This window comes from Rhinoderma darwinii, chromosome 3 (genome assembly GCF_050947455.1).
Source record: "Rhinoderma darwinii isolate aRhiDar2 chromosome 3, aRhiDar2.hap1, whole genome shotgun sequence".
Classification (NCBI taxonomy): domain Eukaryota; kingdom Metazoa; phylum Chordata; class Amphibia; order Anura; family Rhinodermatidae; genus Rhinoderma; species Rhinoderma darwinii.
This window is the reverse complement of record NC_134689.1, coordinates 3887467-3906936: the sequence shown is the minus strand read 5'-3', so window position 1 is coordinate 3906936 and position 19470 is coordinate 3887467. Positions and strand designations below refer to the sequence as shown.

Here is a 19470-nt window from a genome sequence, read left to right as displayed (position 1 = left end):
CTATGTCGCATGTTGTCACCCGCGTGTGCATGTTATACTGTGACCGCCGCTCTGCTTTACACGCACTATGATGCTAGAAGGAAAGATTGGGAATATATATATATTATAGGTCATGTTCACACGGCGTATTTTGTAGACACGTGCGCTGCGCCAATAAAGCATATTTTGACGCTTTTTAATAGCGTTTTTTGACGCCACCTTTTTTTTCTGCAGATTTTTTATAAATACTGCACATAAACGCCTGTACCTTAAAAATGTACTGGCCTAAAAATATTCGCCATGTATGCCTGCAAAAACGCTCGAAATAGCGAGCACACGTATTAAAGGCTCCCATCGACAACGAATTTTTTTTTACACATCAAGTCATTTGATTACATCCGTGTAAAAAATAACGCACTGTATTCACTAGTTGGCGCCAATTTTCAATGAAAGCTTTAAACGTGTATTTTTTGAGTGTATTTTGACGGGGAAAAAACGCACTAAATGACGCTTTAAAACTATGCCGTGTGAACATGGCCAATGTATCATGTGACTGCTCACTGCCGTGTTATGTGCTCTGCCCACAGGGTCATTATAGGGGTGTATTCACACGCAGCGGTTGACGTAACTCGCACGTCGCTTCATGAATACTTTGAGCGTGTTCACTCTTTTATTGGTGCAAATAACTTGTTTTTTTTTGTGTAAATGAAGCTGAATCCGTGTAGAATGAAAAGTTCTACAATGTTCTAATAGACTTTGTGTTACAATTCTTCTCCATTTTCAAGAGCTCTGCTTGCTTTCAGTGCGCGGGTACATTCATTCTTTCCACCAGAGATGGCAAAGCCATTCTGATAATTGACACTGTTGCATTGCTCGTTACAGTGTATCCACATTGTCGCTTGTAATGGGTCATGCACTTGTGTAAGCTAGATCTGATCAGGGCATATGCCTTCATCCAATGTTCCCATTCACTGACAGCAAGCACATATCATCTTTGAGCTTTATTTACATAAAGAAAACCATTAGAAGGGGTATTCCAGTTTTAGAGAATTTTGTTTTTTTTGTATAATGAAAAGTGATACAATTTTCCAATATACTTTCTGTATCAATCCCTCACAGTTTTGAAGATCTCTGCTTGCTGTCATTCAGTAGGAACCTTCAGTGTTTACTCCTGGGATTCAACTCTGTCCTGTGCTGTGATGGACACAGAGCTGCGTGGCTTGTTACAATGTACAACTCTAATAACAGTTAGGGCGTATTCAGACATTGCGATTGAGGTGCAGCTATAACCGCACGTTACTGCGATTTGGTGCAGTTTTCAATGCGAGTGCGCTAAAAATGAAAACCACTAAGAAATCCGCAAGTGCACTAAAACCGCATGCTGTTCTGGGATACGTGTTATGTGGTTATGATTGCACCTCATTTGTGAACACCTAAAGACGGCCTTACAAGCCGTGTCCATCACATCACTGTGGGAGTAAACAACGTCATTCCTATTAAATGACTGCAAGCAGAGATCTTGAAAGCTGTGAAAGTATATTAGAAAATTGTATCACTTTTCATTAGACAAAAAAATAACAATTATTTGCAAAAACTGGAACCCCCCTTTAAGTTTTGTCGTCATTCCTGACTCGCCGTCTCACGGTACGTCTCGTGTTTCAGATGACGGCGTACGGGGCGTTCTTACACAAGGGCTCGTTCTGCAGGAATTACTTTAACATTCTGGACCTGCTTGTGGTCAGCGTCTCCCTCATCTCATTCGGAATACAGTAAGTGACAGACCTGAGAGGAGCCGGGATGTCTGACCCGCAGTCGCCGCCTCTCACACATCACTCTCTTCTGTCCTAGGTCGAGCGCGATCAACGTGGTGAAGATTTTGCGGGTTCTGCGGGTGTTGCGACCCCTCAGGGCCATTAACAGAGCTAAAGGCCTCAAGGTGGGTAACAATGTCCAGCGGTGCAGTGGCCGGACTCAGTCCCCAGGACACTTTCTAGTCATGTAAGAACGGCGTAGTGGACTGCTTAGTGACATGCTGCAAAATAATGACAGTACGGGAACGGCGAGCGCTGAGAGTTACCGATTTATTTCCGTTTTATGTAAATGAAGCCTAATCATTACATAATAAAAAGTTCTACAACTTTCTGATCGACTTTGTGTTTCAATTCCTCACCATATTCAAGATACGTGCTTGCTGTCAGTGAATGTTTTGTTTTTTTTACATTCCATGCAAAGGCTGAAAACCTGTACAGACCTAATAGATCTCACAGCTGAGAGTTAGTTACAATTGTTTCCAGTCTAGACACTACTGTGAGCTAAAGGCATCAGCACAAGTCCTGATAGTTTGTTACAATGTATCAGTGCAGTAAATTGTATTGGTCTGGTGTGCCGGCTATTAAGCAAACAGAACATTGTCTAGACTGAATACAACTGTAACAAACTGTACAGATTTCAGCCTCTAGATGGCAACAAGAATGTTCCCATTTATCGACTGCAAGCAGAGATTTTGAAAATGGTGAGAAATTGAAACACAAAGTTTGTTAGAAAGTTGCAGGATTTTTCATTACACGATGGTTCCGCTTCTTAGGGTAAAATTGAAAATGTAAATCTGGTGGAATCAGCGCGGAGATTGCAGCGCATTTGTAGCAGTAGAACAACGGTCTCAGACGGAAATCTTTTGCATCGGTCGAGAACAGGAAATAATTATTGTGTAGCAAAAAAATACAAACAAATATTCAGAAAAAGTGTCAGAACTTTGTAGAAACCACAGACCTGGTCCCTGTGTTCCTCCCCCGCAGCACGTGGTCCAGTGCGTGTTCGTGGCCATTCGCACCATCGGGAATATCGTCATTGTCACGACTCTGCTGCAGTTCATGTTCGCATGCATCGGGGTACAACTGTTTAAGGTGAGCTGCAAGACAAAGACCAACAGTTAGGGGGCGCCACTGCTGAGCGGTGTAGGTTTATTCCTAGTGTAACATTTTTTATTAGCTACAAAAAAAGGATTTTGCTAATTGTTTTGCTATTGATCTGATCCTAAAGGGCTTTTCCCCACAAACATGTGTATCTCCTATCCACAGGATACATGTGTGATCGCTGGGGTTCAGAGCGATGGGACCCCCAGCGATGAGACAGGGGGACCGAAAGTCCCCCAATTTGCTTCATGAGAACGGAGCGCTGGTGTGCATTAATTTCTATGGAGCTGCCGGAGACGGCGGTCCCAGAAATCCCCTAGAAATAAACAGAGCGCTGGACGAGCAGCCACACCAGCGCTCCATTCCCATGAAACATTTTGGGGGACTTTCGGCCCCCCTACTCCGGATCGATGGCAGTGGGAACCCCAATGATCAAACATGTTATCCCCTCTCCTGTGGATAGGGAATTCATGTGTTTTGTGGGAAATCCTCTTTTAGGTCCTGTTCACACAGAGTATTTTGCAGGTAGTAAAAATGTGCCTCAGAATTCCTTCAGTGATTTTGATGCTGATTTTGACCGGCCTGCACTTTCTTACCGCGGTTTTCACTGCGTTTTTCATTGAGGATCGCGGTCAATAAAACACTTTCTCTGCCTCCCTTTGATTTCAATGGGAGGTCAGAGGCGGAACCGCGACAAGAAAAAATATGCCGCTTTTTTTCCCCACAAGCGGCTAAAAGCTGCCCATGAAAAAAACGCCTCCGTTGAAATCAATTGGAGGGGTTTCAGCTGTTTTTTTTTGCGCTGATTCCGACGTTGTTTCCACTTCAAAATCAGCACCAAGAAACTCTGTGTGAACTGAGCCTAAAGGAGTCAGGGGCATAGCTGTAGGGGTGCATGGGTAATAGTCGCCCAGACGCCTCTCTGCCACAGGAGAAGACACCAGTATTATATATGACACATGGTAGTTGGGGGCCTGTTACACATTTTGCATTGGGGCCCCGGAGTTACAGCTATGACGCATATAAATATATATACACACACTAAAACCTGACTACTGCCTCAACACCGTAAAACCGATATGTAGAACAGTGACACCTGCAGGCTGAGGGGAGAAATACACTGGATAACAAGTCAATCTATTTTGTGTGTTTTTAGGGGAAACTCTACAGTTGCTCAGACAGCTCGAAAATTACAGAGGCCGAGTGCAAGTAAGTCATATATTTACTCTGTCAATATCTCTGCATGCGGTCAGTGACTGGGATCATTCTCATTTACATCCAGAAGCTGAATACCTGTACAGACCGGATACTTCTTACCACTGAGGGTTTGTTACAATTGTATCCAGTCTACACAATCCACTATGAGCTAAACAGTCTGGACTCCAGACTGATACAGTTTACCTGCACTGATACAATGTAACAAACAGGAACAGGAGAGAGATTTGTGCTGCTGTTGTCTTTAGCTTACAGAGGATTGGTCTAGACTGATACACTGTAACAAACCCTCAGCTGTGAGAAGTATTAGGTCTGCACAGGTTTTCAGCCTCTGGATGTAAAGAATGTTCACATTCACTAACAGCAAGCAGAGATCTAGGTGAAGAATTAAAACACAAAGACTATTAGAAAGTTGCAGAACTTTTCACAACACAATGTTTCCGATTTATTATAAGTGATAAGCACATTTTTCTGACGTTTACCTGTATTGAAACTATAAGACATTTCTAAAAGGATAAAGGTTTTCATTTATTATTTAAAATGCTTTTTTTTGTACCGATTTGAAATTGTACTCACATTCTGCCTACTATACTCCAGTCACATTCAGAGCTGCACTTATAATCCTGCTGGCTGCTACTTAGCTGAGGTCTTATAATGCATTGGGGAAGGGACCAGACCAGAGTACAAGGACTGGTGTAAACACTACATCTCCCTCAATGCAACACAGCAGAGCATTCTTTGTAGTGACAGAAGTTTTGGTTAGTGGGATTTCGGGAAAGGAGACCCCCTAGTGATCGCTGGAATGTCTCTGCCCCGTCCAGCATTAACCTCACCCCTCCCAGGAAAGCCAAAGGAGCACAGCGCTTCTGCCCCCTCGTTCCAGCAATGAGTGGGGGTCTCAACACCTGGAACCCCACCGATCAAAACTTCTGACAGGTCCCGATGACGTGTCAAAAGTGTTGAAAAACGAAACTGACCGTTTATTAATTAGAATTGTGGCTGCAGCTCTGGATGTGACTGGAGTGTAACGTGATGGGACTCAAGATCAGTAGAAGGGAAGTGAAGCAAAGTTACAGGACAAGATGTTTAACCCTTGCCTATCTGTTGTGCCGCGCAGGGGGAGGTACATCACCTACAAGGACGGCGATGTGTCACATCCATTGATTCTGGATCGGAACTGGGAGAACAGTAAATTTGATTTCGATAACGTCCTGGACGCGATGATGGCGCTGTTCACCGTCTCCACCTTTGAGGGCTGGCCGGAGTAAGTTGTGGACATTTGATGCGGAGGATTATATATATATAGTGATGGCGGATTTCTGAGACTCACAGGATTCGTATCATTTCCCGATCTCAGGACAATGAAATATCTCGTTATGTGGATCTGATAGACGCCTGAATGTAAAGCAACTTCTATCTCACCACTCATTTGTGGGGTCCGTGCGCTGTGCCCCCCTCTCCTGGTCGCTAGAATGAGGGGTCTGTGGCACTTGTCAGGGTGCTGTGCCCCCCTCCTGGTCACTAGAATGAGGTGTCCGTGGCACTTGTCAGGGTGCTGTGCCCCCCTCCTGGTCACTAGAATGAGGGGTCTGTGGCACTTGTCAGGGTGCTGTGCCCCCCTCCTGGTCACTAGAATGAGGGGTCTGTGGCACTTGTCTGGGTGCTGTGCCCCCCTCCTGGTCACTAGAATGAGGGGTCTGTGGCACTTGCCTGGGTGCTGTGCCCCCCTCCTGGTCACTAGAATGAGGGGTCTGTGGCACTTGTCAGGGTGCTGTGCCCCCCTCCTGGTCACTAGAATGAGGTATCCGTGGCACTTGTCAGGGTGCTGTGCCCCCCTCCTGGTCACTAGAATGAGGGGTCTGTGGCACTTGCCTGGGTGCTGTGCCCCCCTCCTGGTCACTAGAATGAGGTGTCCGTGGCACTTGTCAGGGTGCTGTGCCCCCCTCCTGGTCACTAGAATGAGGGGTCTGTGGCACTTGTCTGGGTGCTGTGCCCCCCTCCTGGTCACTAGAATGAGGGGTCTGTGGCACTTGTCTGGGTGCTGTGCCCCCCTCCTGGTCACTAGAATGAGGGGTCTGTGGCACTTGTCTGGGTGCTGTGCCCCCTCCTGGTCACTAGAATGAGGGGTCTGTGGCACTTGTCTGGGTGCTGTGCCCCCTCCTGGTCACTAGAATGAGGGGTCTGTGGCACTTGTCTGGGTGCGGTGCCCCTTTGGCCTTCCTCTGCTTCTCTCACAAGAGATAAAGATGGTCTATGGACTGCGTTATGGATCTCATTGGAAAGTGGATCTTTAGCCACAATCAGTTTCACATTCTTCACCCTGCAGGATAGTACACAGGCATATATCTATATACTGATAGTACACAGACATATCTATATACTGATAGTACACAGGCATATATCTATATACTGATAGTACACAGACATATATCTATATACTGATAGCACACAGGCATATATCTATATACTGATAGCACACAGGCATATATCTATATACTGATAGCACACAGGCATATATCTATATACTGATAGTACACAGGCATATATCTATATACTGATAGCACACAGGCATATATCTATATACTGATAGTACACAGGCATACATCTATATACTGATAGTACACAGGCATATATCTATATACTGATAGCACACAGGCATATATCTATATACTGATAGTACACTGGCATATATCTATATACTGATAGTACACAGGCATACATCTATATACTGATAGTACACAGGCATACATCTATATACTGATAGTACACAGGCATATATCTATATACTGATAGTACACAGGCACATATCTATATACTGATAGTACACAGGCATATATCTATATACTGATAGTACACAGGCATATATCTATATACTGATAGCACACAGGCATACATCTATATACTGATAGTACACAGGCATATATCTATATACTGATAGTACACAGGCATATATCTATATACTGATAGTACACAGGCATATATCTATATACTGATAGTACACAGGCATACATCTATATACTGATAGTACACAGGCATATATCTATATACTGATAGCACACAGGCATATATCTATATACTGATAGTACACTGGCATATATCTATATACTGATAGTACACAGGCATACATCTATATACTGATAGTACACAGGCATACATCTATATACTGATAGTACACAGGCATACATCTATATACTGATAGTACACAGGCATATATCTATATACTGATAGCACACAGGCATACATCTATATACTGATAGTACACAGGCATATATCTATATACTGATAGTACACAGGCATATATCTATATACTGATAGCACACAGGCATATATCTATATACTGATAGCACACAGGCATACATCTATATACTGATAGCACACAGGCATACATCTATATACTGATAGCACACAGGCATACATCTATATACTGATAGCACACAGGCATATATCTATATACTGATAGCACACAGGCATACATCTATATACTGATAGCACACAGGCATACATCTATATACTGATAGCACACAGGCATACATCTATATACTGATAGCACACAGGCATATATCTATATACTGATAGCACACAGGCATATATCTATATACTGATAGCACACAGGCATACATCTATATACTGATAGCACACAGGCATACATCTATACACTGATAGTACACAGGCATACATCTATATACTGATAGTACACAGGCATACATCTATATACTGATAGCACACAGGAATATATCTATATACTGATAGCACACAGGCATATATCTATATACTGATAACACACAGGCATACATCTATATACTGATAGTACACAGGCATATATCTATACACTGATAGTACACAGGCATACATCTATATACTGATAGTACACAGGCGTATATCTATATACTGATAGTACACAGGCATATATCTATATACTGATAGTACACAGGCATATATCTATATACTGATAGCACACAGGCATATATCTATATACTGATAGTACACAGGCATATATCTATATACTGATAGTACACAGGCATACATCTATATACTGATAGTACACAGGCATATATCTATATACTGATAGCACACAGGCATATATCTATATACTGATAGTACACAGGCATATATCTATATACTGATAATACACAGGCAGATATCTATATACTGATAGTACACAGGCATATCTATATACTGATAGCACACAGGCATATATCTATATACTGATAGTACACAGGCATATCTATATACTGATAGTACACAGGCATATATCTATATACTGATAGTACACAGGCATATATCTATATACTGATAGTACACAGGCATATATCTATATACTGATAGTACACAGGCATACATCTATATACTGATAGCACACAGGCATATATCTATATACTGATAACACACAGGCATATATCTATATACTGATAGCACACAGGCATATATCTATATACTGATAGTACACAGGCATATATCTATATACTGATAGTACACAGGCATATATCTATATACTGATAGTACACAGGCATATATCTATATACTGATAGCACACAGGCATACATCTATATACTGATAGCACACAGGCATATATCTATATACTGATAGCACACAGGCATATATCTATATACTGATAGTACACAGGCATATATCTATATACTGATAGTACACAGGCATATATCTATATATAGATAGTACACAGGCATATATCTATATACTGATAGTACACAGGCATACATCTATATACTGATAGTACACAGGCATATATCTATATACTGATAGCACACAGGCATATATCTATATACTGATAGTACACAGGCATACATCTATATACTGATAGCACACAGGCATATATCTATATACTGATAGCACACAGTCATATATCTATATACTGATAGCACACAGGCATATATCTATATACTGATAGTACACAGGCATATATCTATACACTGATAGTACACAGGCATATATCTATATACTGATAGCACACAGGCATATATCTATATACTGATAGCACACAGGCATATATCTATATACTGATAGCACACAGGCATATATCTATATACTGATAGCACACAGGCATATCTATATACTGATAGCACACAGGCATATATCTATACACTGATAGTACACAGGCATATATCTATATACTGATAGCACACAGGCATATATCTATATACTGATAACACACAGGCATATATCTATATACTGATAGCACACAGGCATATATCTATATACTGATAGTACACAGGCATATATCTATATACTGATAGTACACAGGCATACATCTATATACTGATAGTACACAGGCATACATCTATATACTGATAGCACACAGGCATATATCTATATACTGATAGTACACAGGCATATATCTATATACTGATAGCACACAGGCATATATCTATATACTGATAGCACACAGGCATACATCTATATACTGATAGTACACAGGCACATATCTATATACTGATAGCACACAGGCATATCTATATACTGATAGCACACAGGCATATATCTATACACTGATAGTACACAGGCATATATCTATATACTGATAGCACACAGGCATATATCTATATACTGATAACACACAGGCATATATCTATATACTGATAGCACACAGGCATATATCTATATACTGATAGTACACAGGCATATATCTATATACTGATAGTACACAGGCATACATCTATATACTGATAGTACACAGGCATACATCTATATACTGATAGCACACAGGCATATATCTATATACTGATAGTACACAGGCATATATCTATATACTGATAGCACACAGGCATATATCTATATACTGATAGCACACAGGCATATATCTATATACTGATAGTACACAGGCATATATCTATATACTGATAGCACACAGACATATCTATATACTGATAGCACACAGGCATATATGTATATACTGATAGCACACAGGCACATATCTATATACTGATAGTACACAGGCGTATATCTATATACTGATAGTACACAGGCGTATATCTATATACGGATAGTACACAGGCATATATCTATATACTGATAGCACACAGGCATATATCTATATACTGATAGTACACAGGCATATATCTATATACTGATAGCACACAGGCATATATCTATATACTGATAGCACACAGGCATATATCTATATACTGATAGTACACAGGCATATATCTATATACTGATAGTACACAGGCGTATATCTATATACGGATAGTACACAGGCATATATCTATATACTGATAGCACACAGGCATATATCTATATACTGATAGTACACAGGCATACATCTATATACTGATAGTACACAGGCATATATCTATATACTGATAGCACACAGGCGTATATCTATATACTGATAGTACACAGGCATACATCTATATACTGATAGTACACAGGCATATATCTATATACTGATAGCACACAGGCATATATCTATATACTGATAGTACACAGGCATATATCTATATACTGATAGTACACAGGCATACATCTATATACTGATAGTACACAGGCACATATCTATATACTGATAGTACACAGGCACATATCTATATACTGATAGTACACAGGCATATATCTATATACTGATAGCACACAGGCATATATCTATATACTGATAGCACACAGGCATATATCTATATACTGATAGTACACAGGCATACATCTATATACTGATAGCACACAGGCATATATCTATATACTGATAGCACACAGGAATATATATATATACTGATAGTACACAGACATATCTATATACTGATAGTACACAGGCATATATCTATATACTGATAGCACACAGGCATATATCTATATACTGATAGCACACAGGCATACATCTATATACTGATAGTACACAGGCATATATCTATATACTGATAGTACACAGGCATACATCTATATACTGATAGCACACAGGCATATATCTATATACTGATAGTACACAGGCATATATCTATATACTGATAGTACACAGGCATATATCTATATACTGATAGCACACAGGCATATATCTATATACTGATAGTACACAGGCATATATCTATATACTGATAGTACACAGGCATACATCTATATACTGATAGCACACAGGCATATATCTATATACTGATAGCACACAGGAATATATATATATACTGATAGTACACAGACATATCTATATACTGATAGCACACAGGCATATATCTATATACTGATAGCACACAGGCATATATCTATATACTGATAGCACACAGGCATACATCTATATACTGATAGTACACAGGCATATATCTATATACTGATAGCACACAGGCGTATATCTATATACTGATAGTACACAGGCATATATCTATATACTGATAGCACACAGGCGTATATCTATATACTGATAGTACACAGGCGTATATCTATATACTGAGAGTACACAGGCATATATCTATATACTGATAGTACACAGGCACATATCTACATACTGATAGTACACAGGCATATATCTATATACTGATACTACACAGGCCTATATCTATATACTGATATCACACAGGCATATATCTATATACTGATAGTACACAGGCATATATCTATATACTGATAGTACACAGGCATATATCTATATACTGATAGTACACAGGCATACATCTATATACTGATAGCACACAGGCATATATCTATATACTGATAGCACACAGGCATACATCTATATACTGATAGTAGACAGGCACATATCTATATACTGATAGCACACAGGCATATATCAGGCATATACACAGGCAGTTGTCAGGACAGACCTAAGTATGCGCTAACAGGAAATATGGTCCGACAGCCCTGGGGTCCTTCAATGCCCATATATGGTATGTCTCTCAATCGAAAGAAGTTTCTCTGATCTCCACCATTATACCAGGGTTGCGGGTGTGTAATACAGCCATCTCCCCGCTCCTGACAACAAGTGTGGGGTGGGGGGGTATTTGTCATGATGATGAGCGGCGTCACACGTTGAGGCACGCTGTTCGCTCCTGTGTGGGCCGCGCTTTATGACAAGTCTTAATAATATCCGTCAATGACTTTTGTAAAGCTTTTAATGTCTGATGATTTCAGCGACCTGCGAGGACACATCGGCTTCGTACGCAGCTTTTTTTTTTTTCTTTTTGGGCAGTGCCAAAATTCCTCTACGTTTGCGGCGGCGGCAGATGGGGCTCACGCAGTCTCGAGGTTGTTTTGGCACCAGGCAGAGAACCAATTAATTTGATGCATCCCATAAACACCTGTTTCACTGTAGAAAGACGACACGGCATCGGAATCAAACATTTAACAGTGATTCGTAGGCAGAAACACAGCGGCGAGGATTAAACGGAGACTATTACTGAAGCGCATGGGGGGAAAAAAGGGTGTGTATATTTTGGCAACCAAGTTTTTAATTGCTCCAATGCATCTAAAATACAAAGTGATGCATAGTTTTAAAACAAAAAATCTCCTACCGTTCGTCTACAGCTCCTATGCAGACCTGTGTGTCTCCATGGTTACAGACTACATACAAACCCTCTGTGTGTAGTCTGATCCTGCAGTCATGTGTTCTACTCTTCCATCTGCCTCCTCAAGAACAGGGAGTGGATTAGGAGGGTTTATTTGTAGTCTGTAACCATAGCGACAGATAGGTCTGCATAGGAGCTGTATACACAAAACGGCAGGAGATTTAAAAAATCCAATCAAGACTATTTGCAAAGGTATTTTGCATTTTATATAAATGCATTGGATAAATTAAAAAAATTGTTTGCAAAAGTCTGCAAACCCTTTAAGGGGCTCCTACACCTTGACGTGACTTGATTCCCGTGACGTAGGGGTCAGCACTGGTGTTAAATAAAGGAGATTTAGAATCTACTTAGTCCAGGAGCGGGAGATGGTTTCCCGGCGCTCTGACTTACTATCCCAGTGCTGTAGGACATTATTTAGGCTCCTCCATAAATCTCTCATTTTAAGTGACTCCTCCCACCTTGCGGCAAGGTACCCGTGTATCACAGTATTTAGTCACATATGCGGATTAAATCTGCATATAACGTGCATCATTTTAGAATGACTTTGCTTTCATTATTTTAAGGTACATCCTATGTTGTACTCTAGTCACACCCAGAGCTGCATTCACAATTCTGATGGCAGCTACTGGAAATCGATCAGCACTGAGTTGACGCACCCCTAAGACCATGTTCACACGCTTAACAAAAAACAGCTGAAACACGGAGCTGTTTTCAAGGGAAAACAGCCTTTGATTTTCAGCTGTTTTTTTTACGCAACTCACGTTTTTTGTGGCATTTTTTGCGGCCGTTTTTGGAGCGGTTTTTCAATAGTCAATGAAAAACGGCTCAAGAAGTGACATGCACTTCTTTTTCGCTGACGTTTTTCAAAACGGCTGCGTAAATAAAAACGCAGGGCCGAAAATGCCTGAAAATAAGCCGTGAACATGCCCTAACAGATTAGCTGAGATCTTGTAATGTATGGTGGAAGGACTGGCCTAAACACTATGTCTCCCTAAATGCAACGTAACGCAGAAGAGCATGCTTTGTCTGGAGCGCTGCATTCTGCGAGATGTTTTTTCTACATGAAATTACTATAGAGGGACTACATGTCCCAGCATGCACCATAGCAGAAACAGAACCAACAGGGGGCACCAGGGAGAAGAAAAATGAAATGTCGCTGCACTAGTACTAGAAGAAATGCCGTAGCTCAGGATCAGAACTGGTGACGTTAGATTTGCACAAAAGTAGCGACAGTGGCCGCCGTGGGCTGAACGTGGACGTGCCACAGATGGGAAGTCCGCGCTCAGGAGTAGAACGACTCACGTCACTGTCTCCTGTGCTTCTTGCAGGCTGCTGTATCGAGCCATTGACTCCCACACTGAGAACATCGGCCCCATCTACAACCACCGGGTGGAGATTTCCATCTTCTTCATCATCTACATCATCATCATCGCCTTCTTCATGATGAACATTTTTGTAGGTTTCGTCATTGTCACGTTTCAGGAGCAGGGAGAACAGGAATATAAGAACTGCGAGCTGGACAAGAACCAGGTAACATCAACATGTCAGACGGAAGGATGTGTCTGTGCCTTTAAATATGTGCTCTCTATATGTGTATATATGCTGGTATATAGTAAGGGTATGTGCTCTCTATATGTGTATATATTCTGGTATATAGTTAGGGTATGTGCTCTATATGTGTATATACGCTGGTATATAGTAAGGGTATGTGATCTCTATATGTGTATATGCTGGTATATAGTAAGGGTATGTGCTCTCTATATGTGTATATATGCTGGTATATAGTTAGGGTATGTGCTCTCTATATGTGTATATATGCTGGTATATAGTAAGGGTATGTGCTCTCTATATGTGTATATATGCTGGTATATAGTATGGGTATGTGATCTCTATATGTGTATATATGCTGGTGTATATAGTAAGGGTATGTGCTCTCTATATGTGTATATGCTGGTATATAGTAAGGGTATGTGCTCTCTATATGTGTATATATGCTGGTATATAGTAAGGGTATGTGCTCTCTATATGTGTATATATGCTGGTATATAGTAAGGGTATGTGCTCTCTATATGTGTATATATGCTGGTATATAGTAAGGGTATGTGCTCTCTATATGTGTATATATGCTGGTATATAGTCAGGGTATGTGCTCTATATGTGTATATATGCTGGTATATAGTCAGGGTATGTGCTCTCTATATGTGTATATATGCTGGTATATAGTCAGGGTATGTGCTCTCTATATGTGTATATATGCTGGTATATAGTAAGGGTATGTGCTCTCTATATGTGTATATATGCTGGTATATAGTCAGGGTATGTGCTCTCTATATGTGTATATATGCTGGTATATAGTCAGGGTATGTGCTCTCTATATGTGTATATATGCCGGTATATAGTCAGGGTATGTGCTCTCTATATGTGTATATATGCCGGTATATAGTCAGGGTATGTGCTCTCTATATGTGTATATATGCTGGTATATAGTAAGGGTATGTGCTCTCTATATGTGTATATATGCTGGTATATAGTAAGGGTATGTGCTCTCTTTATGTGTATATATTCTGGTATATAGTCAGGGTATGTGCTCTCTATATGTGTATATATGCTGGTATATAGTAAGGGTATGTGCTCTCTATATGTGTATATATGCTGGTATATAGTAAGGGTATGTGCTCTCTATATGTGTATATATGCTGGTATATAGTAAGGGTATGTGCTCTCTATATGTGTATATATGCTGGTATATAGTTAGGGTATGTGTTCTCTATATGTGTATATATGCTGGTATATAGTCAGGGTATGTGTTCTCTATATGTGTATATATGCTGGTATATAGTCAGGGTATGTGCTCTCTATATGTGTATATATGCTGGTATATAGTAAGGGTATGTGATCTCTATATGTGTATATATGCCGGTATATAGTCAGGGTATGTGCTCTCTATATGTGTATATATGCCGGTATATAGTAAGGGTATGTGATCTCTATATGTGTATATATGCTGGTATATAGTCAGGGTATGTGCTCTCTATATGTGTATATATGCTGGTATATAGTCAGGGTATGTGCTCTCTATATGTGTATATATGCCGGTATATAGTCAGGGTATGTGATCTCTATATGTGTATATATGCTGGTATATAGTTAGGGTATGTGATCTCTATATGTGTATATACGCTGGTATATAGTTAGGGTATGTGCTCTCTATATGTGTATATACGCTGGTATATAGTCAGGGTATGTGCTCTCTATATGTGAATATACGCTGGTATATAGTAAGGGTATGTGCTCTCTATATGTGTATATACGCTGGTATATAGTAAGGGTATGTGCTCTCTATATGTGTATATATGCTGGTATATAGTTAGGGTATGTGTTCTCTATATGTGTATATATGCTGGTATATAGTCAGGGTATGTGTTCTCTATATGTGTATATATGCTGGTATATAGTCAGGGTATGTGCTCTCTATATGTGTATATATGCTGGTATATAGTAAGGGTATGTGATCTCTATATGTGTATATATGCCGGTATATAGTCAGGGTATGTGCTCTCTATATGTGTATATATGCCGGTATATAGTAAGGGTATGTGATCTCTATATGTGTATATATGCTGGTATATAGTTAGGGTATGTGCTCTCTATATGTGTATATATGCTGGTATATAGTTAGGGTATGTGATCTCTATATGTGTATATACGCTGGTATATAGTTAGGGTATGTGCTCTCTATATGTGTATATACGCTGGTATATAGTCAGGGTATGTGCTCTCTATATGTGAATATACGCTGGTATATAGTAAGGGTATGTGCTCTCTATATGTGTATATACGCTGGTATATAGTAAGGGTATGTGATCTCTATATGTGTATATATACGCTGGTATATAGTAAGGGTATGTGCTCTCTATATGTGTATATATGCTGGTATATAGTCAGGGTATGTGCTCTCTATATGTGTATATACGCTGGTATATAGTCAGGGTATGTGCTCTCTATATGTGTATATATGCTGGTATATAGTCAGGGTATGTGCTCTCTATATGTGTATATACGCTGGTATATAGTCAGGGTATGTGCTCTATATGTGTATATACGCTGGTATATAGTTAGGGTATGTGCTCTCTATATGTGTATATACGCTGGTATATAGTAAGGGTATGTGCTCTCTATATGTGTATATATGCTGGTATATAGTCATGGTATATGCTCTCTATATGTGTATATACGCTGGTATATAGTTAGGGTATGTGCTCTCTATATATGTATATATGCTGGTATATAGTCAGGGTATGTGCTCTCTATATGTGTATATATGCTGGTATATAGTCAGGGTATGTGCTCTCTATATGTGTATATACGCTGGTATATAGTCAGGGTATGTGCTCTCTATATGTGTATATATGCTGGTATATAGTCAGGGTATGTGCTCTCTATATGTGTATATATGCCGGTATATAGTCAGGGTATGTGCTCTCTTTATGTGTATATATGCTGGTATATAGTAAGGGTATGTGCTCTCTATATGTGTATATATGCTGGTATATAGTCAGGGTATGTGCTCTCTATATGTGAATATATGCTGGTATATAGTAAGGGTATGTGCTCTCTATATGTGAATATATGCTGGTATATAGTAAGGGTATGTGCTCTCTATATGTGTATATATCCTGGTATATAGTCAGGGTATGTGCTCTCTATATGTGTATATATGCTGGTATATAGTCAGGGTATGTGCTCTCTATATGTGAATATATGCTGGTATATAGTAAGGGTATGTGCTCTCTATATGTGAATATATGTTGGTATATAGTAAGGGTATGTGCTCTCTATATGTGTATATATCCTGGTATATAGTCAGGGTATGTGCTCTCTATATGTGAATATATGCTGGTATATAGTAAGGGTATGTGCTCTCTATATGTGTATATATCCTGGTATATAGTAAGGGTATGTGCTCTCTATATGTGAATATATGCTGGTATATAGTAAGGGTATGTGCTCTCTATATGTGTATATATCCTGGTATATAGTAAGGGTATGTGCTCTCTATATGTGTATATACGCTGGTATATAGTCAGGGTATGTGCTCTCTATATGTGTATATATGCTGGTATATAGTAAGGGTATGTGCTCTCTATATGTGTATATATGCTGGTATATAGTCAGGGTATGTGCTCTCTATATGTGTATATATGCTGGTATATAGTAAGGGTATGTGCTCTCTATATGTGTATATATGCTGGTATATAGTCAGGGTATGTGCTCTCTATATGTGTATATACGCTGGTATATAGTCAGGGTATGTGCTCTCTATATGTGTATATATGCTGGTATATAGTCAGGGTATGTGCTCTCTATATGTGTATATACGCTGGTATATAGTTAGGGTATGTGCTCTATATGTGTATATACGCTGGTATATAGTATGGGTATGTGATCTCTATATATGTATATACGCTGGTATATAGTTAGGGTATGTGCTCTCTATATGTGTATATATGCTGGTATATAGTCAGGGTATGTGCTCTCTATATGTGTATATATGCTGGTATATAGTCAGGGTATGTGCTCTCTATATGTGTATATACGCTGGTATATAGTCAGGGTATGTGCTCTCTATATGTGTATATATGCTGGTATATAGTCAGGGTATGTGCTCTCTATATGTGTATATATGCCGGTATATAGTCAGGGTATGTGCTCTCTTTATGTGTATATATGCTGGTATATAGTAAGGGTATGTGCTCTCTATATGTGTATATATGCTGGTATATAGTAAGGGTATGTGCTCTCTATATGTGTATATATGCTTGTATATAGTCAGGGTATGTGCTCTCTATATGTGTATATATATGCTGGTATATAGTCAGGGTATGTGCTCTCTATATGTGTATATATGCTGGTATATAGTCAGGGTATGTGCTCTCTATATGTGTATATATGCTGGTATATAGTCAGGGTATGTGCTCTCTATATGTGTATATATGCTGGTATATAGTATGGGTATGTGCTCTCTATATGTGTATATATGCTGGTATATAGTCAGGGTATGTGCTCTCTATATGTGTATATGCTGGTATATAGTCAGGGTATGTGCTCTCTATATGTGTATATACGCTGGTATATAGTAAGGGTATGTGCTCTCTATATGTGTATATACGCTGGTATATAGTCAGGGTACGTGCTCTCTATATGTGTATATACGCTGGTATATAGTAAGGGTACGTGCTCTCTATATGTGTATATATTCTGGTATATAGTAAGGGTATGTGCTTTCTTTATGTGTATATATGCTGGTATATAGTCAGGGTATGTGCTCTCTATATGTGTATATATGCTGGTATATAGTAAGGGTATGTGCTCTCTATATGTGTATATACGCTGGTATATAGTAAGGGTATGTGCTCTATATGTGTATATATGCTGGTATATAGTATGGGTATGTGATCTCTATATGTGTATATATGCTGGTATATAGTCAGGGTATGTGCTCTCTATATGTGTATATACGCTGGTATATAGTCAGGGTATGTGCTCTCTATATGTGTATATATGCCGGTATATAGTCAGGGTATGTGCTCTCTATATGTGTATATACGCTGGTATATAGTCAGGGTATGTGCTCTCTATATGTGTATATATGCCGGTATATAGTCAGGGTATGTGATCTCTATATGTGTATATATGCCGGTATATAGTCAGGGTATGTGCTCTCTTTATGTGTATATATGCCGGTATATAGTAAGGGTATGTGCTCTCTATATGTGTATATATGCTGGTATATAGTCAGGGTATGTGCTCTCTATATGTGAATATATGCTGGTATATAGTAAGGGTATGTGCTCTCTATATGTGTA

General features: G+C 39.5%; 1 protein-coding gene across 1 annotated transcript in view; it reads left to right on the top strand.

Moving 5' to 3' along the window:
- CACNA1C (calcium voltage-gated channel subunit alpha1 C) overlaps positions 1-19470 on the top strand; it is a 141156-nt gene that overhangs the window by 68058 nt on the left and 53628 nt on the right. Inside the window, exons 19-24 of the mRNA XM_075855600.1 lie at positions 1642-1748; positions 1828-1915; positions 2775-2882; positions 4048-4100; positions 5224-5370; positions 13933-14134. Coding sequence (XP_075711715.1) covers positions 1642-1748; positions 1828-1915; positions 2775-2882; positions 4048-4100; positions 5224-5370; positions 13933-14134 — 705 coding nt within the window. The remainder of the gene's footprint in view (positions 1-1641; positions 1749-1827; positions 1916-2774; positions 2883-4047; positions 4101-5223; positions 5371-13932; positions 14135-19470) is intronic.